General features: G+C 38.1%; 2 protein-coding genes across 7 annotated transcripts in view; both read left to right on the top strand.

The window, feature by feature from the left end:
• The window catches only part of PTPRR (protein tyrosine phosphatase receptor type R), a 276,097-nt gene extending 274,466 nt beyond the window's left edge, over positions 1-1,631 (top strand). For all 5 annotated transcript variants that reach the window (XM_055239631.1, XM_055239635.1, XM_055239633.2 and 2 more), the window contains one exon: positions 1,018-1,631. In XM_055239631.1, coding sequence (XP_055095606.1) covers positions 1,018-1,111 — 94 coding nt within the window. In that variant the 3' untranslated portion in view covers positions 1,112-1,631. The remainder of the gene's footprint in view (positions 1-1,017) is intronic.
• Positions 1,632-2,299: 668 nt separating this feature from the next.
• PTPRB (protein tyrosine phosphatase receptor type B) overlaps positions 2,300-27,771 on the top strand; it is a 118,737-nt gene continuing 93,265 nt past the window's right edge. For both annotated transcript variants that reach the window (XM_055239626.2, XM_055239625.2), the window contains exons 1-3: positions 2,300-2,959; positions 4,231-4,626; positions 17,558-17,814. In XM_055239626.2, coding sequence (XP_055095601.1) covers positions 2,905-2,959; positions 4,231-4,626; positions 17,558-17,814 — 708 coding nt within the window. In that variant the 5' untranslated portion in view covers positions 2,300-2,904. The remainder of the gene's footprint in view (positions 2,960-4,230; positions 4,627-17,557; positions 17,815-27,771) is intronic.

Genomic DNA, 27,771 nt, shown 5'->3' with positions numbered 1-27,771 from the left:
AGGCTGAGGTGGGAGAATTGCTTGATCCCAGGAAGTTGAGGCCGCACGGAGCTGTGATCATGCCACTGCACTACAGCCTAAGCAATTAAGGAGACCTTGTCTCAAAAACTAAAATTAAAAAAGGATCATAATTATGAAGGGGGAAAATGTGATATAGGTATTATATATATATAAACATAATGAGAGGCACCATTATTTCTCATGAAGGCAAGTGCCTCTATGAATCCATTGACGAGAAGGGTGCTGGGCAGCTAGTGATTATAATGGTGATAACCAAGAGGAAAATGTCAGAGCAGAGCCAATTCCCTTTTTCCAACTCATTTAAGGACCCACCCACTATTGTGTTTAGACACCCAGTACACCAAAAGGCTAAGGTTGCTTCTGTACAACATATTCAAATAAACCATTCCAAGTTAGACTTCTTTTTACTTGTAGAAAGAGCAACATTTTGCAGATGAGTTTTGTTTGGTTTGTCTCCATCGATCAATTCTAAGCCAAATGTATAAACCATTTTAACAAGAGTTGAATCATGAGGCACCTGGGAAGTAATACCAATACACCAGCTACAGTGAATTTATTTAACTTTCACAGCAGTAGTTACTCTTACTATCCTGCTTTAACAGAGGAAGAAACTAAAGTGCAAGGGGTTTCGAGGAATTTGTCCAAGATCATACGGCTAAGAATTGGCAGAGGAGGGATTTGAACTCACCTTGGCTGGTGCCAAATCCAAGTACTTGATCATTAGGCTGTACCACCTCCCCAGTAATGTTACATAGGTAAAAATTAATCACATGCCTAGTGCGTGCCGGGGACTGTGTTAAGCCCTTTATATACATTAGCATGTTAACATTGATAGTTGAGACATTTGGACACAGGTAAGAGGGATAACAAAAGAACCACTAGGTCGACTGTTTTATGTGTCTTTGGCATAACACCCTAGCTTGGATGTAATCTCTGTGTTACTTGAAATTGCAAGATTTTAGCAAAATGAGTTATTTTATGATTTCCTCCTTGCAGAGGTGGAATGGTGCAAACAAGTGAGCAGTATGAATTTGTGCACCATGCTCTGTGCCTGTATGAGAGCAGACTTTCAGCAGAGACTGTCCAGTGAGTCATTGAAGACTTATCAGACCATCAATCTCTTGGGGTGATTAATCAAATTACCCACCTAAGGCTTCTAGAAGGAGCTTCCTGCAATGGAAGGAAGGAGAAGCTCTGAAGCCAATGTATGGCATGGATTGTGGAAGACTGGGCAACATATTTAAGATTTCCAGCTCCTTGTGTATATGAATGCATTTGTAAGCATCCCCCAAATTATTCTGAAGGTTTTTTGATGATGGAGGTATGATAGGTTTATCACACAGCCTAAGGCAGATTTTGTTTTGTCTGTACTGACTCTATCTGCCACACAGAATGTATGTATGTAATATTCAGTAATAAATGTCATCAGGTGATGACTGGATGAGCTGCTGAAGACATTCGTATTATGTGTTAGATGCTTTAATGTTTGCAAAATCTGTCTTGTGAATGGACCGTCAGCTGTTAAACTGTTCCTGTTTTGAAGTGCTATTACCTTTCTCAGTTACCAGAATCTTGCTGCTAAAGTTGCAAGTGATTGATAATGGATTTTTTAACAAATAAGTCTTTGTTTCTGAAAAACAAAAATCAAAAACAGTAACTATTTTATATGGAAATGTGTCTTGATAATATTACCTATTAAATGTGTATTTATAGTACCTCCTATCAAACAATTACAGAGCACAATGATTGTCATTGGGTATATATGTATTTACTCTCTATTATTGGGCATAGAGGTGGCTTCTACTCCAGAACTCTATCCACTGTATTTCTACATCGTGAGTCATTTTACTTTAAAAGGGAAAAACAAATTTGTAGCAACTATGAAGTATCAAGAATTTTAACTACTTGTCTCTCTTTTGCTAAGAAGGGATTTTTGAATATGCTATCTACCTGGAATCTCTCTCTCAACAAAAGGTATATGCCTTCAGGAATGATATAACCTGTCCCATTTTCGAGGTTCCTTATAAGGACATTTCCATGTATGTCCTTACATTTCTGAAAGGTTTCAATCTTCAAGAGACAAAAAACATTAAAATAACTACCCTCAGCAAACACTAGCTGTTCTGCTCATATATGAATTTTTAATGCAGCAATGTTGACTTTGTTTCATACTGCCAATAAACTCTTAATATTAAACACCGAGTAAAGCATATTCTTTTTTTTTTTTTCTATTTGGAAAGACGCCATCCTCTATTTGGGGAAGACCAAAGTAGATAATGTGATGGGTTTAATTTTAGTGTCTGCATCTCCCCAGTGAAGATGACCATCTCAAAATGTAATATTGTCATCACTTGGGAGATAATGATCTAGAAGTGCCATCATTATGTGGTTTTCCTCAGTAGACTTGCAGCGTATCATTATACAAACAGTACGTGTTTATGTCTTTATATCACTTGTCACAGACCCTCATCAATTACATGGCTTATGTTTATTCAGCAGAATCACATCACCTGAAGAGATGTAATGTTTCAGGAACATTCAATTATCTGAGATTACAATTCCTTTCTTTCTTCTTGAGGTTAAGAAGTAGTCACATGCCAAAGGAAAGGTAGGTGAGGTCTTAACGAGATTTACTCTGCTCTTGAAGGCTGGAATATTTTCTACATAAAAAAAAGAGAGGTAATCATAATCCCTTCTTTCTAAGGAAACAGACAAAAGGACACTGGTGTAAAACTTCCCCAAACAATTCAATAGGAGGAAGTGCTCGTCACTGACTTTTCCCCCCACCATGAAGGCACATTTCCTTCCTAGTCTTTGCTTCTCTTATCTGGGAGAATTTTTTTTTTTTCCCCAAGCAAAGCATGAACAGTTGCTAAGTGGAAAATGGAGGCTGAATTTTACGTGGTGATTCTTACCTGCTTGATCTTCAGGAACTCAGGTGAGTGGGTCTGCCTCAGTTTCCTGAGGCATTTCTTCCAGATCTAGCTGAGGAGTCTCTGGTCTTTGAAAAGTGTCTGAAATAAGGTAGAAGGAGCCAGGTCTCCATGGCAGTTTAGCCAAAGACGATGAAAAGCGGGAATAAAAGGAGCCAGCTATGCCCATACTGTTGAGATTTCTCTCCAAAAGAAAATAAATGCTCTCCTCTCATCCTCCAAATGCTTCAAGCAGCCCCTGAAATGATACATTTAGAGCAGAGCATAAAGAACCCCGAGGAAAAGTTTGTATTATTATATAACAGTCTGTGGCTTTCCCCAAGCCTTTTTCCAACCCAGTTATAGTTTTATTTTCTTTTATGTTGAAGAAAGAAAATTGAAGGAATATGATTAAAGGGGGTGAGGAAATGTAGTGTGTTTTATTTGGAAGTTGTCATTTGGGAGGGCTGAACATTTTCATGAGCTAGCTGGGCAATTTAAGTAAAACCTCATTGAAAATGGTTTCTGAGCCAGAGTATCTTGCTCTTTAATACTGATGTTTAGCAATTTGATGTTCAATTTTCTTACATTGGAGCATGATGATTTTTAAAAAATCTATTTGTATTTGAGAGAAAACTGTAGATATTGTCATAAAATAGAGAAATGCTCCTCTCCATGACTAAAGGAAATTTAGTTGGTGATAATCAATACTTTCACTGGCTGCAATTAGCTAGGAGGTTGTGCTTGGAGAAGTGGGAAAATTTGTTCTATTTTTTGATAAATATATGCAATTTTTAAAAATTGTTATTCAAACTATGAAATTTGTATATAAATACTTACTGCAATGTGAATTTAAAGACTGGAAAAGGGGGTACTTTTTTAAGGTAAGGGAGGAAGCTTATATCAAATACGTCAAATGGTTAAAAAGGGAGCTGAGCGTTTCATAACTTCAGCATATCTAACTAATTGGGCTAAAATATACTGTATACTTCGGATGGTTTTGTTTCTTTCCAAGCTTCCTTTCATTTTCCAATGAGAGGTGTGTTTTTTTCCCCTAAAGCATGTGAAAATTAAAAAAAAAAGATGGGGAGTTAAGTGTAACATATTGACATTTTACATCGTCAGCTTTGGAATTTTAAATCACATGTGTTAAATATGAGAATATTCACTTGATAGCAATAACAAAATATAAGTAAAACTGGTGATTTTATTTAGCTCATTTGTGGGTGGGTTCTTCCATTTTCTAATGGGCCTCATAATTTGCTACATAGTGCTTTATGAGCTTTTCATCTTCCAGAAGGGTTTCAGATTGTCCACGTCCAGAAACAACAGTGTCTCTTCAAAAATGAGAAAGTGGTCGTGGGCTCATGCAATAGGACCATCCAGAACCAGCAGTGGATGTGGACTGAGGATGAAAAGCTCCTTCATGTTAAATCTGCACTGTGCTTGGCCATCTCCAACTCCTCTCGCGGCCCCTCCCGCTCAGCCATCTTAGACCGCTGTTCCCAGGCACCCCGATGGACCTGCTATGATCAGGAAGGCTTCCTTGAGGTGGAAAATGCCTCTCTCTTTCTCCAGAAACAAGGCTCCAGAGTAGTGGTCAAGAAGGCCAGGAAATACCTCCATAGCTGGATGAAAATAGATGTCAACAAGGAGGGAAAACTGGTCAATGAAAGCCTCTGTTTAAAAAAAGGTGAGCTATTCCTTTCAGAACGAATCCTGAAAATCTTTCTACTAAATATCTTGGGATTTTGTTTGTTTGTTTTACATTTAAGGGAAGTCCACATGCCCCAACATATTTCCTATGGAAGATTCATAAGCTAATGGAGGTGGATGGTGACGTGCCCAATGATGGAAAACTTCATGACCCTCATTAAAATAAGCCCAACTTTTTCTATTGCTTTTTCTTCCTTCCCTTCTTGTCTTGCTTCTTTTATTAATTCAACAACTACTTCATGAGCCTCTCTTCTCTGCCAGTTAAGCACTGTTAGATGTAGGAATATGGATGTAGGCATATACACAGCATATATATGTAATGACTAAAGTCAGTAATCAGGAAATTATTAGATTTTATTGACAGACACTTCTATTTGCTGATTATAATAAATTATTAGAACATCAGAATGGTGCTTGATAAGACTGGAAGATAGTTGTGTTTTTGCAAATCTCTTGTATTGATGTTTTGGGGGTAGATATCTTTTGGAGGTAACATACTTTTGAAATGTTAAGAATCAAAGGGCAGCCACAGATTTTTCTAATTTATTGACCATTAATGGAGATAACCCAGATAATGGACACATGTAAAAAACATGTTATACACATGCGCAAGCTCCTGGTGTGGGACACAGTTCAGTCCTGAGCTAGGAATTTTTGCTTGTGGAATATATAGGCAGTTTAATCTTCTCTTGAAGTTAATCACGCAATTGTGTATTTACTCTTCTATTAGAGGTTTGCTTTAGGAAGTCATGAAAGATAAAACTGATGAATCACAATATATTAGGCACCAATGAACCTTACAAAGCATGGGAAAAGTTATCAAGAAATGAAGCACCTCACTAAGAAGACAAATTTGTCAGGGTTAAGTAAATTGTCCCAGATAAATTAGCAGCAGATCTATGATTAGAGGCTAAGTTTTTTAACTCTTTGTTCAGTGTACATTTCACTATACCAGAGGTTCCCAAATGCTTGACCGCAGACTTGCCCCATGGCTTGTATAAGAATCACCTGGGGTAGAAAAGGGAGGGCTTACTAAAAATACACATTCCTGTAGCTAATGCATCCTGGGCTTAATTCCTAGGTGATGGGTTGATAGGTGCAACAAAGCACCACGGCACACGTTTACCTATGTAACAAATCTGCACACCCTGCACATGTACCCCAGAACTAAAAATAAAAATTAAAAAAAATACACATTCCGAGGATTCTTTCCCACCATTTTTTCCTCTACAACCATCTCTAAGATTCTGTTTCAGGAAATCTGGATTTGTGCATAATACTTGATATTTATTAATCACCAGAAAATTTTGATCCATAATCCAATATGGAGATCAGCATCCACTGTATTGTTAAGTCTTTTCCTTAGGTGTTGATTTTTGAGTCTTATATTAGTCTTTCTACCATGGCAATCTTTGGACAATTTTTTCTCATTCATTTATTCTGTAAGTTAAAACAAGCATTTAACTAGATTCCAGTTGAACGTGGTATGCTTTTCTACAATAAGTGGTATGCTTTGCTACAATAAAAGTTAAGAGTTATAGTTTCTGTTCTTATATCATTTCTGCCTATGAGAATAAGATAAAAAACGTATTCGAAAATTCAACTTTATCAGAAAATATTCAGCATATAGCACCAATTTGTACAATACCTTTCCTGTGGTTCATCTATCAAGGCCTCTCCTAAATAATATAAACATTATAACTGTTCCATTTTTACTGTTTTACACAAGAAGTGAGATTCATCCCCAAACCCCAATCAAACCTTATTTAACATAAGATTACTTAGTTGGAACTTTAAAAAAAAAGTAGATATGGACTCAGTGGTGAATTATTCAAGATAAAAGATAATTCATAGAAAAACTACCTCCTATGACCCTCATACAAATACGTCTAGTAATAGACTTCAAAAATAAGGTAACTAGAATAAGCCATTTGCAATTAACCACTGAACAATGCTATATTCAAAAAATGCCTGATAATATGTGTTGGGGAAAGAAATTAATTTCTAGAAAAAGCAGAAGTTAAAATTTGCACAATTGTGGTACAAAAACACCCTTATATTTGAGTACACATAAGTATAACACATACTTTTGCTTTAACACAATTATAAGCTAACAGATATATTTTTCTGCTCCATCTTAAATATGCCATTGTGGGGTTTTTTGTTTTTGTTTTTGTTTTTTCTTTGGTTTTTGTTTTTAGAAACAAAATCTTGCTCTGTTGCCAGGCAGGAGAGCCATGGTGTGATCATAGCTCAATGTAGCCTCCAACTCCTGGGCTCAAGTGATCCTTCCACCTTAGCCTCCCAAAGTACTAGGATTACAGGCATGAATCACCATGCCCAGCCCTGATAAAAGATTAAGAATGATACTTGTAGACCTATATCATGAAAGCTCACTGACTAGCTAGAGTAGCTACTGTGAAAAATTAACCGAAATGCTTTCATATGTTTGCAATGAATGATTCCAAATCATTGTTTAAGTTGATAACTAAGTATTATAATCTACAGCAGCACAAATACATGTGTTGTTCATCTATGGGATGTGAATTTTTTTTGTGTGTTCTTCCGTAAAAGAAAGCAGACATATGAAGGTAAAAATCTAAGCCACATGTTTCATATTTGTTTCATAAAAGACACATTAATGATTATATTCAAGTTTTCAGGTAATATTTAATACCTACTATGTACCAGAGCTTGTACTAGCACTAAGGTACCCTGTGCTAGTACTAAGGTACCCTCCACAAGTGATTTTTAACCCAAACTGCATATTAGACTCACATGGCAGCTTTTAACTAATACTAGAGTACAAAACCTGAGCTTTATCCTCTAAGCTGACTAAATCAGGTATTGTATTTTTAAAGTACTTCCTAGGTGATTCTGATGTGCAGCCAAGGTTGAAAATCATTAAATACATCTTATTCCTTACAGTAATGGGGAAATCAGATAAGTAAATAAATAGGTCATTACAATAGAATGTAGAGAGAAGAAAGTACTTTCCAATATGTGTCCTTGCCAGTATGTCACATTAAGCACTCATTCCTTTTTTTTTTTTTTAATTATACTTTAAGTTCTAGGGTACATGTGTACAACGTGCAGGTTTGTTACATAGGTATACATGTGCCATGTTGGTTTGCTGCACTCAACTCGTCATTCACGCTAGGCATTTCTCCCAGTGCTGTCCCTCCCCCAATCCCCCACCCCCCGACAGGCCCCAGTGTGTGATGTCCCCTGCGCTGTGTCCAAGTGTTCTCGTTGTTCAGTTCCCACCTATGAGTGGTACATGCGGTGTTTGGTTTTCTGTCCTTGTGATAGTTTGCTGAGAATGATGGTTTCCAGCTTCATCCATGTCCCTGCAAAGGACATGAGCTCATCATTTTTTATGGCTGCAATAGTATTCCATGGTGTATATGTGCCACATTTTCTTAATCCAGTCTATCATTGATGGGCATTTGGGTTGGTTCCAAGTCTTTGCTATTGTGAATAGTGCCACAATAAACATACATGTGCATGTGTCTTTATAGTAGCATGATTTATAATCCTTTGGGTATATACCCAGTAATGGGATGGCTGGGTCAAATGGTATTTCTAGTTCCAGATCCTTGAGGAATCACCATACTGTCTTCCTCAATGGTTGAACTAGTTTACAGTCCCACCAACAGTGTAAGTGATCCTATTTCTCCACATCCTCTCCAGCATCTGTTGTTTCCTGACTTTTTAATGATTGCCATTCTAACTGGCATGAGATGGTATCTCATTGTGGTTTTGATTTGCATTTCTCTGATGGCCAGTGATGATGAGCATTTTTTCATGTGTCTGTTGGCTGCATAAATGTCTTCTTTTGAGAAGTGTCTGTTCATATCCTTTGCCCACTTTCTGGGGGGGGTTGTTTGTTTTTTTCTTGTAAATTTGTTTAAGTTCTTTGTAGACTCTGGATATTAGCCCTTTGTCAGATCGGTGGATTGCAAAAATTTTCTCCCATTCTGTAGGTTGCCTGTTCACTCTGATGGTAGTTTCTTCTGCTGTGCAGAAGCTCTTTAGTTTAATTAGATCCCATTTGTCAATTTTGGCTTTTGTTGCCATTGCTTTTGGTATTTTAGTCATGAAGTGTTTGCCCATGCTTATGTCCTGAATAGTATTGCCTAGGTTTTCTTCTAGGGTGTTTGTGGTTTTAGGTCTAACATTTAAGTCTTTAATCCATCTTGAATTAATTTTTGGATAAGGTGTAAGGAAGGGATCCAGTTTCAGCTTTCTATATATGGCTAGCCAGTTTTCCCAGCACCATTTATTAAATAGGGAATCCTTTCCCCATTTCTAGATTTTGTCAGGTTTGTCAAAGATCAGATGGTTGTAGATATGTGGTATTATTTCTGAGGGCTCTGTTCTGTTCCATTGATCTATATCTCTGTTTTGGTACCAGTACCATGCTGTTTTGGTTACTGTAGCCTTGGAGTGTAGTTTGAAGTCAGGTAGCATGATGCCTCCAGCTTTGTTCTTTTGGCTTAGGATTGTCTTTGCTATGCGGGCTCTTTTTTGTTTCCATATGAACTTTAAAGTAGTTTTTTCCAATTCTGTGAAGAAAGTCATTGGTAGCTTGATGGGGATGGCATTGAATCTATAAATTACCTTGGGCAGTGTGGCCATTTTCATGATATTGATTCTTCCTATCCATGAGCATGGAATGCTCTTCCATGTGTTTGTGTCCTCTTTTATTTCGTTGAGCAGTGGTTTGTAGTTCTCCTTGAAGAGGTCCTTCATATCCCTTGTAAGTTGGATTCCTAGGTATTTTATTCTCTTTGTAGCAATTGTGAATGGGAGTTCATTCATGCTTTGGCTCTCTGTTTGTCTGTTATTGGTGTATAGGAATGCTTGTGATTTTTGTACATTGATTTTGTATCCTGAGACTTTGCTGAAGTTGCTCAACAGCTTAAGGAGATCCAAAATTTCAGCCCAAAGCTGAGACTATGGGGTTTTCTAAATATACAATCATGTCATCTGCAAACAGGGACAATTTGACTTCCTCTTTTCCTAATCTAATACTCTTTATTTCTTTCTCTTGCCTGATTGCCCTGGCCAGAACTCCCAACACTATGTCAAATAGGAGTGGTGAGAGAGGGCATCCTTGTCTTGTGCCAGTTTTCAAAGGGAATGCTTCCAGGTTTTGCCCATTCAGTATGATATTGGCTGTGGGTTTGTCATAAATAGCTCTTATTATTTTGAGATCTGTTCCATCAATACCTAGTTTATTGAGAGTTTTTAGCATGAAGGGCTGTTGGATTTTGTTGAAGGCCTTTTCTGCATCTATTGAGGTAATCGTGGTTTTTGTTGTTGGTTCTATTTATGTGATGGATTACATTTATTGATTTGCATATGTTGAATCAGCCTTGCATCCCAGGGATGAAGCTGAGTCGCTTGTGGTGGATAAGCTTTTTGATGTGCTGCTGGATTCGGTTTGCCAGTATTTTATTGAGGATTTTTGCATTGATGTTCTTCAGGGATATTGGTCTAAAATTCTCTTTTTTTGTTGTGTCTCTGCCAGGCTTTGGTATCAGGATGAGGATTCCCTCTTTTTCTGTTGATTGGAATAGTTTCAGAAGGAATGGTACAAGCTCCTCTTTGTACCTCTGGTAGAATTCGGCTGTGAATCCATCTGGTCCTGGGCTTTTTTTGGTTGGTAGTCTGTTAATTATTGCCTCAATTTCAGAACCTGTTGTTGGTCTATTCAGAGATTCAACTTCTTCCTGGTTTAGTCTTGGACACATTATGAGTCCAGGAATGTATCCATTTCTTCTAGATTTTCTGTTTTATTTGCATAGAGGTGTTTATAATATTCTCTGATGGTAGTTTGTATTTCTGTGGGATCGGTGGTGATATCCCCTTTATCATTTTTTATTGCATCTATTTGATTCTTCTCTGTTTTCTTCTTTATTAGTCTTGCTAGCAGTCTTATCTAGTTTGTTGATCTTTTCAAAAAAACAGCTCCTGGATTCATTGATATTTTGAAGGGTTTTTTGTGTCTCTATCTCTTTCAGTTCTGCTCTGATCTTAGTTATTTCTTACCTTCTGCTAGCTTTTGAATTTGTTTGCTGTTGTTTCTCTAGTTCTTTTAATTGTGGTGTTAGGTTGTCAATTTTAGATCTTTCATGCTTTCTCTTGTGGGCATTTAGTGCTATAAATTTCCCTCTATACGCTGCTTTAAATGTGTCCCGGAGATTCTGTACGTTGTGTCTTTGTTCTCATTGGTTTCAAAGAACATCTTTATTTCTGCCTTCATTTTGTTATTTACCCAGTAGTCATTCAGGAGCAGGCTGTTTAGTTACCATGTAGTTGTGTGGTTTTGAGTGAGTTTTTTAAACCTGAGTTTTAATTTGATTGCACTGTGGTCTGAGAGACAGTTTGTTGTGATTTCTGTTCTTTTACATTTGCTGAGGAGTACTCACTCATTCTTTTAAAAAAAATGGTTCAAGGGTAATTTTAAAGTTGCATATTTTTAAACAGTCTTTTGGGGGCACACAAGAGTTTATCATATTAATAGTTTAGCTATGACCATTATTACTACTTCTTCTTCCTGATTAAATTAATAAATGTTTCAACTTTGTACAAAGTGTTTACTATCAGAACAGTAAAGGAAAAAGGAATAATAAAGCTTTAAGGACTACTTTCAGGAATGCCATGAATAGTTAGTGTATGGCATCATAAATTATTGCTTTTGTCTTCTGTGCAATCCAAGTATAATTTTTAAACTCACCAAGCAATCAAATGTTACAGTTGACCAGGCACAGTGGCTCATGCCTATAACCCCAGCACTCTGGGAGGCCAAGGTGGGAGGATTGCTTGATGCCAGGAGTTCAAGACCAGCCTGGGCAACACAGCAAGACTCTATCTCTAAAAGAAAAAAAAGTTACAGTTGCATCTATTCCAGCAAGAAATAGTACTGGTCCCAAGCAGACAACAAAGCTTACAGTGGCCCAATTATTGAAGTTTTATGAATCTATCAGATGGGGAAAATTTCTCATGCCTTGGCCTTCATATCTGTACGGAAATAGGGAAATTTACTCAAAGGAAATTATTGGTTTGCTGGTAGATCTAAGCAAATATTCCTTGCCAGGGGGAGATTAAAACATTATAAACTCAAAACTGGTTTCAAAAACATTCATGCAAATCCATTGGCAGATAGGCCATGTCTATGTCGTTCCAGAACTTTCAGGTGAAGGATGCAGAACTCCATCCATGGTTTGGATAACTTTTCGAAGAAATGTCAAGTCTCCTTACATTTATAAAAAGCTAGTCAATTGTCTAAAATTGTTATTTTTCACTCAGACATTTCATTGTGTGAAGAAAGTAACACTGAATATAGAATGTCAGCCAACCAATCAGCGTTTATTCATTTATTCACCACTCAATTCAGATTCATTCATTCAAATCTCACCTTTATCTGAGGGCAGGAATTTTCTTTTTTAACTCCAAGGGCAGCACTGGAAAGCAGGCAAATATTTGTAGGCAAATTTTCAAGTGTCCCTGATATGGCTGAGCCAGTAAAATCCCTAAAAGAGATTTTGCTGATGAACTAAACCATATTGTTGGCAGGCTCGATGTAACTGCTGGTTAAAGTAATTGTTTAGTTGTAGTGATTTGGGAGAGGGAATAAAATGTGTGAACGTTGTAAAAGATAAGCAATCATATACACCCTTGGGAAAAAAGTTCTCGTAGAAGTTGTTGGCTTTAGTGGCTGGCAGAAGTACTTGTGAATACAAAGAGCTTGTGGGGAAAAACAAAACAAAACAGAAAGTGTCCTTCGTGTATACAAACCCTACTTGGACTAAATTGGCTGTCACAGTCATTTTAGGGTTTTTCTTCTTGCATCATTATAACAACATGGGCCTTGTAGTGGACCGTTTTTAAATATAATGTCTGAAAATAATGTTATCAGTGATTACTGATACATGATTTATATGATCATTGAAGATAGCAGGTATAGCATCCAGCGTTCTCCAACCATATTCAGCCTGTGACATGTCACTGAACTTATCAGGGCACACACAGGGCCATGTATGACTTTCATGGGCCCTGGGTTCTTTTGCCTTTATGGTCCCTTTCCTCTGCTGAAAAAAAGAAAAGTAAAATAATAGATTTTCGTGTAGCCTAAAATTGTCATTTTTCCTAATCTATGAAAAAGTTAAAACATTTTCTTTGACTCTAAAGTTTCTTTTTATTTTCAAACAAATTAAATCATTGTGTTGCCCTGAAATTATCATGGGCCCTAATCACTGTGCCTATTGTGTCTAATGGACAAGTCAGTCCTGAGCACGCCAAGTTATTCACCCGCTTTCCAGCTCCCCTTTCCCTGACTCTGTTTAGTCTCTGGTTCGACACCTCTCTCCTATAGCCTGATAGCCCTGAACTTTGGAGCCATTCTTCCTCCTCCACCCAGCATGCCTTCCTTCCACCCTACTGTTTCAGTCTTTTCTCCTAAAGAAAACAGAGTATCAGGTAAAACAGGCACATCTTCATAATGCTATGCATAGTAGAATTGTTGAGTAATAGTTGGCTATTGAAACATATTTCTTTGATTTACTTAGCCTTTCAATTACTTTTTTAATCTAACTTTTTCCCTGTGCTATGCTTTACTGTTTTACTATGCTATGTCTTGTATCAATTTCCATTTATTAACTTTACTTTCTTTCTAATCATGGGTCTTTTAAAAGTAATTTAGATATGTATTTTAGATGTACTCTTTATTTCACTAATTATATTTTCTGAAATGTTAATTATTCTCTTAACTATTTCCAATAATTATTTAGTCCATTATCATTCCCATCTATTCCAGTCAAATCTTATTTAATGCACACACACACGTGTGTATGTGTGTGTGTACAGTCATCCTTTAGTAACATGGGGATGGGTTCCAGCACCTCCTGCAGACATCAAAATCCAAGGATGCTCAAATTCCTTATATAAAAAGATGTAGTGTTTACATATAACCTACACACATCCTCCTATATACTTTAAATTATCTCTAGATTACTAATAACACCTAACAAATGTAAATATAAATAGTTGTTGTATTGCTTAGCAAATAATGACAAGGAAAAAATGTCTGTACATGTTCAGTACAGATGCAGCCATCCGTTTTTTTCCTAATATGTTTGATCTGCAATTGGTTGAATCCATCGATGAGGAACTCGCAGATACAAAGAGCCAACTAGATAGATTAGGTAGGTAGGTAGGTAGGTAGGTAGGTAGGTAGGTAGGTAGGTAGATAGATTAGATAGATATCATCCTTTTCTAAATTATCTCCTGTTTCATTTGTTGTCTTTTTTTCAGATGATTTACTCACTGTTAAAAAGGCATATTATATTTGGCCTCTTCCTACAGAATAGAAAGTACCAGTATAGTTAAAATCTTCTATTTCAAAAATGAGTTTCATTCAAGTTATTTTGTTTTCGACATGCTTAAAAGTTATTTGTATCATTTAAAGAAGGAAAACTTACACAATATATTATCTTTATTATCTTTATAAAAAATTTTATTTCTATTATTATTTCTGAGCCATAGATGAATTTATAAGATAAAATACACATTGCTCTTTTAAAAATGAATTTGAAAGATGGTCTTGATATTATGCAGTCATTACGAATCACATTGTAAGGTGATAGTACCCTATAAAAAGAGCCTTATGCAACTTAAATGCTAAAACTTTTTAGATTGACCAAGAATGGTCGACCTTACCTTGAATTGTGTTCTGGGAGAAATTGTGTTATAGTAGGCAAACAATGTAGTAACAATGTCACAATAAAGCTTTCAAAAATAGCTTTCATATATTGTTCCATTGTATAAGAAGTTTTCCTTGCATTTGTCAAAACATCTTGCTATTTCGTGAACTGTGAAACATATATACATTTTTTAAGAACACCCAAAGAATTCATGGATAACAAAATATCCAAAGATCTACTATTTCAAATAAAATTTCACAGCACCTGTTTCAACAAAGAGTTCAGGAGATAAAAAAAAAAAAAAAAACGTAATCATCTTATATATTTATATAATGGATTTTCTTCCCATCCATTTTATAATCCTTCAGTAACCGCATAAGAAATGATTCAAATTTCTTTTTGGTTCATATTATGTGTATGACTAAAACCATACACGTACATGTATATTAGGAATCACCTGAGAAACTTGTTATAAAAGCAGGTTTCAGGTCCTGCTTTTTCACACCAAGTCTGCTAAATCGCAGTTTCCAGGGGGAGGACCAAGGCTTCAATATTCTAACAAGCTCCAATTATGATTCTGATGACTACCAAAGTTTGCAAACCACTGCTTTAAATTTGACAAAACTTGGAAGCTGAATGTTAAGACTAGATCTTCTTTCTTGCTTCTTAAATAGCACAAGTTAAAAACACAGACACAAAATGAAAGGGTACTGGACCTGAATATTCTGTAGTTTCTTTCTTTGGAAAAAAGGTGGTGGTCTAAAATGGAAAATGAACTTGTTTGGTATGGGATGTTTTAAAAATATATTTAGAAGGTTAATTAAAGATAATGACATAAGACTGAAATTTTTTCCATAAGATAGTCCAAAGCTACGTGCAATGGTAATAACCTATGTTATTTGCAGAGAAATTTCAAGAGTGTTTTGAAAATTTATCTATTTTTGGGAAAGTCCAGTTTTATCCACTGAATTATGTAACCTGACTAATTTTTTAAAAAGTTCTTAGGATAAAAACTTACCAACAGCTCTTTAGTGAAGAAGAGTAAGCATAGGTTGACATACTAAGACATGTAATTACATGCTAGGTATTTAGAAGCTTGTTTTTGTCCTAAAACCACGGTTAAATTTTTTTTTTTTGAGGGTCTAAGAGCTAAAATTGTCATATGTAGCAGTCAACTCAGAGGATCAGGATCAACCAAAGCTCAAAACAACCAAAATGCTAATCTCCATAGACAGAAATTTTTACATCCCTACAATCTTAAGGGAATGTTCAAGCACCTAACTTAAGCAAGACTGCAGAATTAAGATTGTTTCTTGGAGTTTGTTGTAAAGGAATCTCACTAATGGTGTAATTGAGTTTGTCATGTAGAAAACACCCCAAGGATGAATAAATCTGATCTATGTCCAGAGTGGCTAACCTGGGCACAAAGGCTGTAATAGTGGCACAAGATTTAGAAAGGCAAAAGCAAACAGAAACTGAGGGGAATGTCCAAAAATCAGTCAAAGCTGAGATCTAGTAGATGTACAAGTAGGATTGCCAGATAATATACACAGCACTCAATTACATTTGAATATCAGATAAATAACAAATAATCTTTAGTATATTACTAATACATAGTATGTTATCATCTTTGTATTATTGTATATTTGGGATACACTAAATATACTGAATTATACTAAAAATTGGTTGGCTATTTATCTAAAATTATTTAACTGGATATAATGTATTTTTATTTGCTAAATCCATCAACCTTATGCATAGGGTACTTTGCACAACCCTTTGTATCTCAAGGAAAGGATGCTTTATAGCCAAGATTATTTTGTTAACTTTCAGAAGAACTGCTGATATTTATATCTTGATAAATTATAAAAATACCTTTTCCAGCTTAATCTTCTTTTTGTGCCCTCATCTCCCTCCTCTTTACATATATTATCATATGAAATGCACTAATCAGTTGAAATTGGAATGGAAAGGAATGAGACTCAAAAGAGGGCTAAGTAAGGCAGACCAGAACAGGGAAAATAGGATGATAAATAGCTTATTTAGGAGACCTCACCTGGCACATAGTAGTTGTTTAATAAACAATTGTTTGAATAAATAACCAGTAAATGAGTAGTTAAAAATAAAAGCCTCGCTTTCCCAGTCTTTTAGCCAGAAACTCTTCAAAGGCACGGTTATCTGATTATATAAGGTTTTGTGGGGTTTTCTATCCCATAAAACTCTAGTGCACTATGGAGTTGATGGAAACATCTAAACATACCACCTCAAACCATAATTTACAGAACTTATCAGTGCTTCAAGTGTGCTCTAGGGTCTTGCTACACAGTGCAGCCCAAAAACCAGCGACATCAGCATCACCTGAGAGCTTGTTAAAAAGGCTGGCTCTGACCATCTCTAGTGCATCAGAATTTGCACATTAGCAAGATCCCCAGGAGACGGAGGGCATATTTTAAAATTATGACTAAGTGAACCTAATTCATGAACCAGTATGTTTTTTTTTTTAATATGGGCAATTCAGCCTTGCAGAACAAAGCTATAAATTAATCCCACCAGCTCATAAATTATAAGTCAATTCTTTGTTCTTCCAGAAGATAGATAGCTTAGAAAATACAACAGTCTCATCATTTGTAACTCACACAGTTGGATTAGAAACAGTTTGCACTGTGGCTAACGAAGTGTCATTACTTTCCAAGGAATTGTCAATCTTTGTAGTAAAGTTAGGCAAGTCATGAACGGTGATTCTCAACCTGGTATTTTGTTTAACACCCGCTTTGAGAAGCTGATAAAAGCTATGACAGTACCCCACAGAAGAAAAGTATACATCCACATATACATAGAATTGTGCACAGTTTTTGGAGACTCGTGGATTCCCTGAAGCCAATTCAGTGAACCCCCTAAATTCTCATAGAATAGGTTTAATTCCCTTTTCTACACAGAGCTGGGTTTTTTTCTGGCAGCACAGTTTCTACAACTTTCCTTCCAGATTATAAAATTGATAGATGGATAAAGGATGGGTGAATCGGACAGGACAAATGAACATTGTCACACACTCAAAGTATATTTGCTTTTTCATATAACTGAAGCTTATCCACATGCCCGTTATTGAAAAGGCCCTCTTTTGCTAAGTAAAATTGATTTTATGTGAAGAATTCATAAAACATGAGAATAATCTTTGCAACTATCTTTTCTTTACCTCAGCTGGCCTGGGAGCAGAAGTTTCGGTGAGGAGCGCTAGAAACACAGCCCCACCCCAGATTCCCACTACCTTTAATGCAGTTCCAGATAGCCTGGAACGCCTTATTAGGAATACCACAGAGGCCTTCATCAGAAATGCTGCAGAAAACTACAGCCGAAGCAGCAGCGAGAGGCAGCATCCCAATCTGCACATGACTGGAATTACAGACACATCATGGGTTTTGTCGACTACTCAGCCCTTCTCCAGCACCACTGAAGAGGTAAAAGGAGGGGGTGTGTGGAGTGTGGGTGTGGTCTGTGCACGTCTCAGGAGGCTCATTACTTGAAAAGACTTGCTTTTAGGCTGGGCGTGGTGGCTCACGCTTGTAATCCCAGCACTTTGGGAGGCCGAGGCGGGCGGATCAGCAGGTCAGGAGATCGAGACCACGGTGAAACCCCGTCTCTACTAAAAATACAAAAAAATTAGCCGGGCGTGGTGGCGGGCGCCTGTAGTCCCAGCTACTCAGAGAGGCTGAGGCAGGAGAATGGCGTGAACCCGGGAGGCAGAGCTTGCAGTAAGCCGAGATTGCGCCACTGCACTCCAGCCTGGGCGACAGAGCGAGACTCCATCTCAAAAAAAAAAAAAAAAAAAAAGAAAGAAAAGACTTGCTTTGCTAAAAATGCCACTGCTGCAGTAGGGGATTAGGCACTCTCACTCTGTGTCCTGGCTGCTAATTGTACAGGAAAGCATTTTGCATAATGAAAATATTTGAAATTGACTCAAAATTTCTATGTCCTTATGAGATGTAGATAATTAGGCTGCCATGGCATAACTGTATGTTGGCCATATTTTCTGAACCAAAGTCAGGGTTCATGGTGTTACACATGTCCTGAAACCAGAAAATAGAAATTGAAATCAGTGCCCTGCAGGCATCCCTGCGTATATGGCATAATTACTTAAGCTCTAAAGGAAGGGAGAGAGTCTAAAGCAATGGCAGATTCAAGAATCACTATAATTGATTCAGGAGCGCAGTAAAAGATAAACAAAAGTCACATACCACTTCCACATCAATACTCTTGAACCACCTCCACAAGGTGACATTAGTCAAATGACTGAGAAGCAGGGTGGCACCATCACAGGAGTCTGTTCAAGTAGTGATTCTGCTTCAGGTGTTCATCTCTTTGGTTTTGCTTTCCTTGCAGAGTTTTAGTCCACCATTTAGGCAATACGTGTAATTATAGCACATCAAAAAAGCTAAGGTTCCACTGGCAGACTTCAGCTTTTTCCTAAGAAACAACCCAAATCATTTATGGAAGTCATATGACTTCACATCCATTTAGCATTCTGGTATCTTTTGCATTGTGCAGAATTTCACATTGCATATGGTTCCTGGCTGGTGAGCACATGTTTCATTATTGATCACAAAACAAATATAGCCAGTACATTGAATAACTCATGGGACTTTATTTTTGTCTCTACTTTGCTTTTGCTATAAATCTTTCCTGTGACCTAGTTCTTCCTTCACTTCTGAATAGAAGTTAGAAAAGCCCCATTACTTTTCTGGACACTCTTTATATCACTTTAAAACTCAATACTTACTCTCAGTTCATTAACAAAAATACCAACTCCAGGAAATAATGTGAACTCTAAATTTGACTTAAATATTAGCTTCTCCTCTCCTATCACCCCACCCAGTTTGGGCTTAAAGCAGGGAAAGGGAAACATGTCCAAATTCTCTCACTCTCCACCAAGCTTTTCACCCACCTCTCCTAGCCTGATAATTATGGTTTCAGATCTGTCTGAGCTTGGAAAATGGGAAAGGAAGACAGGAAATGGAAGCAAGAGAGTTATGACTTAAGGATACCATCATCAACTGGCACTGTGCTCTCCCTAAATCTCCAGCTCTCAAACCCTTTCAACCACTGACATGAGTGAGAGATTCACCACTTACATTTTTTTAACTAAACTTTTTAAAAACTTTTGTTTAAATTTAGTTAAAGTTACAATTACAATAGTAATTTTCTTACATGCATAGATTGCATAGTGGCAAAGTCAGGGTTTTGGAGGTACCCATCACCCAAATAACATACATTGTACCCACTAAGTAATTTCTCATTATCCACCCTCTTCCAACCCCCTCATCCTGAGTTTTTATTGTCTGCCAATCCACATTCTATGTCCATGTGTACACGTTATTTAGCTCTCACTTAGAACATTCACTGTTTATGTCTGACTTAGTTCACTTAAGATAATGGCCTCCAGTTCCATCCATGTTGATGCGAAAGACATGATTTCATTCTTTTTCATGGCTGAATAGTATCACCACTTTTGAAAATGAATGTTTCTTGAGGGAGCACCTCCTCATTGTGGCTGAATGTGCCTAGCCAAAACTTCCATTCTAACATCAGTTTACAAGAGATTTTATTTATATCATAGCTTAAATATATGTAACAGTACAGAAAAAAAAATGAAGTGTGTCAAATAAGAAAAATATTGAATAAAAACTATTATAAACATTTATCTGCCTGCACACTAAAGGGTTGTCTTTTAGCAAAAAGAACAGTCTCCCATTTTTGCCTAGCTTTAACCATTGTGAAACACAGAAGTCCAAGGAGTAGCTAGGCTCTGCTGCAGTCAAGACTCCAGGACAACCAGTTCCAGAGCTCTGCAGACACAATACACAGTGGGCCAACCCAGCACTGTGTTACAGAGCTCACATGATCCAGCCCCAGACCTGGGCTTGCAGCTTTGGATCATGTAGCCTTTTTCTAGAGTGAGATTCACTGCAGTGTTTATATGAGCTCCCAGGTAGGGCGTCAGAATGACTATGCATCCAACTATGTCATGTTCCAGTTTTTTTTCTTGAAGCTTAGGCAAAGTTTTAACTATGTCCTGGAATGCTAATGTGTAAAAGCTATGCTCTTTCAAAAGACAGTTTCTACAGTTGCAGCTCTCATGACTCTAACGCCTTAGACTGGGCATCCCTGAGGGGTTGTTATTTGATTTAGCAAGAGCTTTAACTTTATAACAGTCCGTTATAAACAGCTGTGGTTAGATTCTTTGAAAAGTAAAAATGAGTCACTTGGGCTATAAATTGCCCGTCCCTTGAAAGTAATTTCAAAAGGTACTCTGTCTCGACAGAGGATGCCTAGAAAAGTATAAGAAAGGAGTAAAATCATTTGACTTAATTGCTTGGAATTGTGTAAAAATAAAATCTCTATATGTCCATTGTTTTCCTTATCAGACAGCATCTGGTTATGATGACCGATGGGTTAGGGTTAAGGTTCACTTCCATGACTAGCAGTCAGTGCTGGGTATAGGCTGGGGAGTCTGGGTTCTCCTCCACATGGCCTCTTATCCGCCAGTAGTCTACACCAGCTTCCTTTTCATGATGGTTTAGGGCAGCCTCACCAGAAGTCAAAGGCTACAAGCCTTTTGAGGCCCAGGCTCTGGAACCATGCAACATCACTTCTGCCATATTCTACTGATCAAAGCAACTCTCAAACCAGGCTAGATTCAGGGAGTGTAGAAATAGATTCCATTTCTTGATGGAAAGAGCTGCAAAGTCACATTGCAAAGGAGCGTGCATATTGAGTGGGAGGAATCTGTGACCATTAAACAATCTACCATAGTATCATCATTATCATTATCATCATTATCATCATCATCATCACCACCACCACTATCTCTGTTCTATAGATACCCAGCTGAAACTTAAAGAGGAACTTGCCCAAGATTAAGTGATAAGGGAATAATAGACCAAGAGGAGTAAACACACACACACGCGCACACACACACACACACACTCCCCTAAACATCTAGTCACCTATTCTTTTACATAGTGTGCCTGATAATAAAGGTAAATGCCAAGGAGGACATGATTTGAAATCCAGCAATCACTCCTCTCTAATGCTACTGCAAGACTGTCCTATGTTGGCTCTTGGGGATCAGAGTATTCCCTGCCCTTCTCCTTTTCTCTCTCTCTTCTCACATCCTTACCTGCCAGTGTGAGGGGTCTGACTTTGGAAGCTGGTATACTTGGGCCAGCCCTTGACCTCAAAACTCTGTGGTGCTCTCTCTCTTCTAGCCCCCAACCCTGAGCAGGAAATGAATTAACACATATCATAGGCCTAGAGTAGTGCCTGAATGATAGTAAAATAGTATTTAATTAATGTTAGCTGCCATTGTTGTTATTGTCACCTTTATAAATAGTATTATGTGGATTGCGTGTCTTCTCAAGGACAAAATCAGTAGAACAGGAAACTTGTCTATGGTATGAGTCAGGAAATACTTTGATCAATTGTTCTCCAAGTATGGACCCTAGTCCCAGAACTTATTAGAAATGCAACCACTTGGACCCTATTCTAGACCTAATAAATCAGAAGCTGGGGCTCTGTGTCAGAGAAACCTGGCTTAAATCCCAGTGGTGATATCTACTAGTTACTCAAGTCCCACTCATTTCTTCTTTAACATAAGGATAGTTATGGGTACTCACTCTGCCTCATAAGACAGGATTAAATTCTGATTAAGTAAAATGTTTTCGAATACTGGCTAGGCCTGATACAGTGGTTTACACCTGTAATCCCAGCACTTTGGGAGGCCGAGGTGAGCAGATCACTCGAGCCCAGGAGTTCAAGACCAGCCTGGGCAACAGGGCAAAACCCTGTCTCTACAAGAAAAAAAAAAAAACTACCCAGACATGGTGGTGCGTGCCTGTGATCCCAGCTACTGGGGATGCTAAGGCAGAAGGATCATTTGAGCCCAGGAGGCCAGGGCTGCAGTGAGCTGTGATCACGCCCCTGCACTCCAGCCTGGATGACAGAATGAGACCCTGTTTCAAAACAAACAAACAAAAAACAAATAAGAACACTGGCTACACATGATAAATATTCAATAGTTTTAGCTATTCATACTAGCTTCTCCTTGTTCCTGCTTCATCATTCCTACCTTGCCTTCTTCACAGGGTGGTAAAAACCAGATGAGTCAACATATTATGTGAAAATACTTTGAAAGGGATAAAATGCAGAACATGCATTAGAAATGTTACTGGCTGGTTCTGATACTGCTAAATATCTCTAAATCTTTCCCTGCCCACCCCTCCTCGCTCCGGCCTGGGAGAAGGATTGCATTTCCTCAGTTCATGAATAGCCATTGTGGTACTGGTCTGGGCTTTCACAGTTTTGTGTTTCCTTCTATTTGGCCTTCAAAGAGATCACAGCCCAGTGTGAGTCTCCAGATAAATGAGGAGGCAAATGCAGAAAACACCCCACCCCTGCAAATGCAGAAAACTCCACCCCCTGCAAGTCTGGGATAACCTCCTATATTGGGTCACTTAAAGTATTCAGGGGAGACACCCCACTGCTACCACTGTTCTGTAGCCAGAACTAAAGATGGGAAAAAATTCCCCTTCACTGAGGCAAATGCCTGGAGGGAGGAGGGCAAAGAAGTAGTGGGGGGGAAAAAGCAAACCATCCTCTGATTACTCGTCATGACTCCTAGATTGACTAGTGTGAATGAATACAATATAAACAGACTCTGAGACTGCTGATGCTACAAAAACGGCCACTTGGGGAATAACATATTGTGGGGAGGATACGTTTCAAAAGACCTTAATTTATAATTAGCATCATTCAAGCCTAATTCTAACATGGACTACAGTTTTCTTAATTTGCCAGTTAAAGTGGACTGCCATGTGCCAATAGCATAAAGATGGTCTACAATTCACTGGACCCCACCAGCCTGAAAATCTCAAGGATTTTTATTCTCTTTCATTTTCTTTTAGTGCTGGGTGATTTGCATTGTTTTCCATTTTGTGCACAAAAAGACCATGTTGCTATTTTGTGAACATATAGTTAACCCTTGAACAACATGGTTTTGAACTGTGCAGGTCCACCTATACGGGGCTTTCTTTCAACCAAATGCAAATGGAAAATACATTATTGGTGGAATTTGAAACTCAGGTATACAGAGGACCAACTTTTGTATATGCAGGTTTTGCAAGGCCAACTATTTTACTTGAGTATGTGGAGATTCGGTTATACATAAGGGTCCTGGAGTCAATCCACCCCCATACTGGGGGATGACTGTATAATCATATGCACATAAAATACAACCATGAACAGAACACATGCATTGAAATGGGCCCTTTAACATGACAGTATTTCTCTGCCACATTGGTCTCCCTGGGCAGATGAGTTCTACCCTAGATGAGAGTTGATGCAATGGGGAGAGAGAATGGCAATGGGAAAGCAAAATGAGATCAAAAGAGAAGCCAGGACGTGCTGATTGAGAGGGGAAGCTTGTGGTGCTTACCATTGGTTATCCATATATCAGAATCACCTGGGAAGCTTTTGAAAGATACACATTCTAAGACTCCACCTCAGACCTATATCAGGATTTACTGAGGTAGGACCTCAGCACCTAGTGTGTGAAAATCTGCCAGAGTGGTTCTAATGTGCAATCAGGTTTGCAAGCCATTGGAGAATAACTGAATAATCAGTCTGTTAAGAAAAACACTGAAGCAGAAAAAAGGAGAAAGTGTTGTTGGGGATATACAACCTAAATCTAATCACAAGGACATCAGATAAATTCAGATGGAGGAAGATGCTACGGAAATAACCAACCTGTATCATTTGAAAAGGCCAATGTCAGAATGGTCATTTTAAAAGACTGAGGAATTGTTCCACATTAAAGAATATTAAGAGGCTGGGTGCAGTGGCTCACACCTGTAATCCTTGCACTTTGGGAGGCCGAGGCAGAAGGATCACATGAGCCCAGGAGTTTGAGACTAGCCTGGGCAACGTGGGGAGATCCCATCTCTATAAAATAAATAATTTAAAAAATTTAAAAAGAAGATTAAGACACTGACAGCTAGAAGCAATACAGGATCCTTGGGGCTGGATCTAGAGAGAAAACAAGCCAAAAAAGGATATTATTGAGATCATTGACAAAATTGAAATATAGACTGTGGATTTAAGTATATCCATTTTGAATTTCCTGAATTTGATAACTTTATTGAGATTGCACACTTAATTCAGGATATATGCGGCCTATTCCCTCCACCCATAATTTCTGTGGGTGACTGTTTTTGTTTTCCTTTTCTTTAAAGCCAATGTTATCATAAGCCATGCTTTATTTGTCTGCTATCCTAGGGTTTGGTAATAAATGTTTGCTAGCTCCTAAATCCATAGTGTACAGCAGCTACACCCATACAGACTGCCCCATTGCAAGCATTACTGCCTCAACTGGGTTCATCTGGGAGTAGACTCCCTTCCGAGGGTGGGGTGGTAGGAACTGTGGTGTGAAAGAAGATGCAGCAGAAGTGCCTGAGTGGAAGAGTGGCTCACTTGCACTCACATCTGGTTATAAGTTGTTTGGCTGTTTGTAGTTACAAAGCTATAACAAAAGCTATGTAAAGCCCATTTCCTTCAAATTAAAACAAAATAAAAAGTAGGGGAGGGGAAGAGGCTGATAAATGGGTGTGGGGAAAAAAAAAATACCAGGAAACCTTAGAGATGTGTTCTAGAGAGACAGTGGAGCCTGCTGTTAGAGACGTAACCGGCACTCCCACCCCTCCCTTGCAGTATTTTAAAAAAAATCTTGGCTGGTCCAACAGACTGAGCAGCTGTTAAATGTCTTTGGGTGTTGATCTACTGAAGAGTTTCTTGGGTATGATTTTAGGTACGAGATTGGAAGCAATGATAATTTATGGTCATTTGGATGTTCTCAGACGAGTTCTCAGTCATGAACTTTGTCATTCTCTAATTTTACCGAGTGCTCAGCATTCATTATTTATTTTAATGTTATTCATAGAATATTATTATTACTAATAATCATGAAACTTAATATTTATTGAGCCCTTTAGACAGGAACTGTACTATACATATGACATGCACCTTCTCATTTAATCCTTACAACCGCCCTCTCCTAATGCTTCTATTATTTCCATTTTCCTGGAGACCTGTGATCTAGGAAGTTTAGCTAGAAAAATTCCTTCAAAAATAAGTATCTCAGACTGTCTCTCTAAACACAAAATAGGATGGTCATGGTTTTTGGCTTTAAACTACTTATCAAAATAACATTTCTCTACATTTTAATGCATCACACCTGCTGCAGGTTAAAATTGCATTCACTTTTGCCAGAATTTACTATTGAGCCCTTCGAAGTAAAACTCAAAAGGATTTGCCATCTTGTAGTTGTTTTTAATTGACACATTTCCCTGATTGCTATGCTTTCTTCTAATAAATACCTGGGGGGAAGCCTGGAGTGAGATTTGCATAACAAAAGTACCTCCTAGGAGGAAAGGTATCAAACTGGCCTTATGTCTAACATGTATTAAGTTTGCTACATGTTGATCCTTTTTGCTTAAGTAGTCACAGTTAATTTTTTTTTTTTTTTTTTTTTTTTTGAGATGGAGTCTCGCTCTGTCACCCAGGCTGGAATGCAGTGGTGCGATCTCACTTAATTTTTAATGAGGAGCTATACATATCAAAATATGCGTATTATATATTGTAAAGGTCACCAATTCACTTAAATAATACATTCTAAAATTGTTCTTCTAAGTCATCTATGTAGTTTTCTTATAAGCAAAGAGCTCAGTAAAATTTATAAAAAAAAAATTTTAAACCAAGATCTCATTAACTCTCCTGAATGTAAAATGATATCAAGTACAGGGTTTAGGGTATAATCTGAGACTTTGTTCAGAATTTGAATAGCTCCTTCTCATGAACTAGTACTGGAGGGCCTATTAAAATGCAGAGGGCTCCGTTACTGAGCTCCATCCCCAGGATTTCTGATTCCTAGGTCTGTGGTGAGGCCGGTAAGTTTACATTTCTAGCAAGTTCTTAGATGACAATAATTTGAGAGCTACACTTTGAGAACCACTATTCTAACGGGTACTGCCTCCCTCCTCCTTCTCCTTTTCCTCCTTTCATCTTCCCTCTCTTCACTTTTCCCACCTTTTTCTCTTTGTCTTCGAAATCAATCTTCTCTTCTTTTTCATTCCTTTGCTCTTCCCTCTTTTTTCTCTTCTCTTTCCCCTCTTCCCTTCCGGGATAGTGTTTAAGATTCTAAACATTCATTCTAAACATGGTCTAGCAGGACCAACTGGACCATGTTTAGAAGGACTTGTTTAGGATATTTATTCATGTAACAATATTTACTAAGCTGACATGAAGATTCAACAAATGTTGGTTGAGACTATGAAAATCCCTGTGCAAGAAGAGCAGGACAGACACAGATTCTACTCTAACAGAACCCTCCATATGACCAGGAAAGGCAGACAGCACACGAATACATAAATGATTAGATTATTACCAAAAGTCATTGCCCTGAATTAAACAAATGGCCACTGAGATGAAGAATAATAAAGAGATAATTTCTCCTTGTGAGGTCAGAAAGGGACTGGCCCCTTAGAGGTGTGTTGAAGCTGAAACCTAAAGGACTAAAGACTGCCAAACAGAGAGCCTGGGGAGGAGTGGCTGAAGAAGAGGAAATGACAGGCACAAGAGCTCTAGGGCAAGTCAGTTCCATAGGCAGGGGTGGGGGAGCAGAGCCTCCAAAACCTATACCAGAGCCCGGCACACAATAGGTGGCTAGTCAATGTTTGCTGAATGAAAGTAAATGAATGATCAGACCCAAAGCAAGTGGAGAATAAGAGGCGAGCAGGAGGGAGGAAAGAAACGGGCAGAGGCCAGGTAATGAGGGGCCGGGGTAAGGACCATGGCCTTTTAGGTCATGGGTGATGGGAGCGTGGATTAACCTAACTAGTCTACTCTGCCCTCCCCTCATCCATCCAACACCACTGCCCCCTCATCCCCATGTCCGCTTCAAACCCCTGTCCAAAGTAACGGTTCTCAAACAGTGGCTCCCAGACCCCCTGATGACCTATTGTATTATTCAACATCTATGTTCATAATGTGACAAGATTCATGCTTTTAGCCATGAACTATAATTAATAATTTTTTTTTTTGAGACAGGGTTTTCACTCTGTTGCTGAGGCTGGAGTGCAGTGGCACAATCTAGGCTTACTGCAACCTCTGCCTCCTGGAGTTAAGCAATCCTCCTGCTGCAGCCTCCTGAGTAGCTGGGATTACAGGCACGCACACCGCACCCAGCTAATTTTTGTATTCTTTGTAGAGGCAGGGTTTCTCCATCTTATCCAGGCTGGTCTCAAACTCCTGGACTCAAGTGATCTACCTGCCTCAGCCTCCCAAAGTGCTATGTTTGCAGGTGTGAG

Source organism: Symphalangus syndactylus, chromosome 13, assembly GCF_028878055.3.
Source record: "Symphalangus syndactylus isolate Jambi chromosome 13, NHGRI_mSymSyn1-v2.1_pri, whole genome shotgun sequence".
NCBI lineage: Eukaryota > Metazoa > Chordata > Mammalia > Primates > Hylobatidae > Symphalangus > Symphalangus syndactylus.
This window is presented reverse-complemented; position numbering and strand designations above follow the sequence as displayed.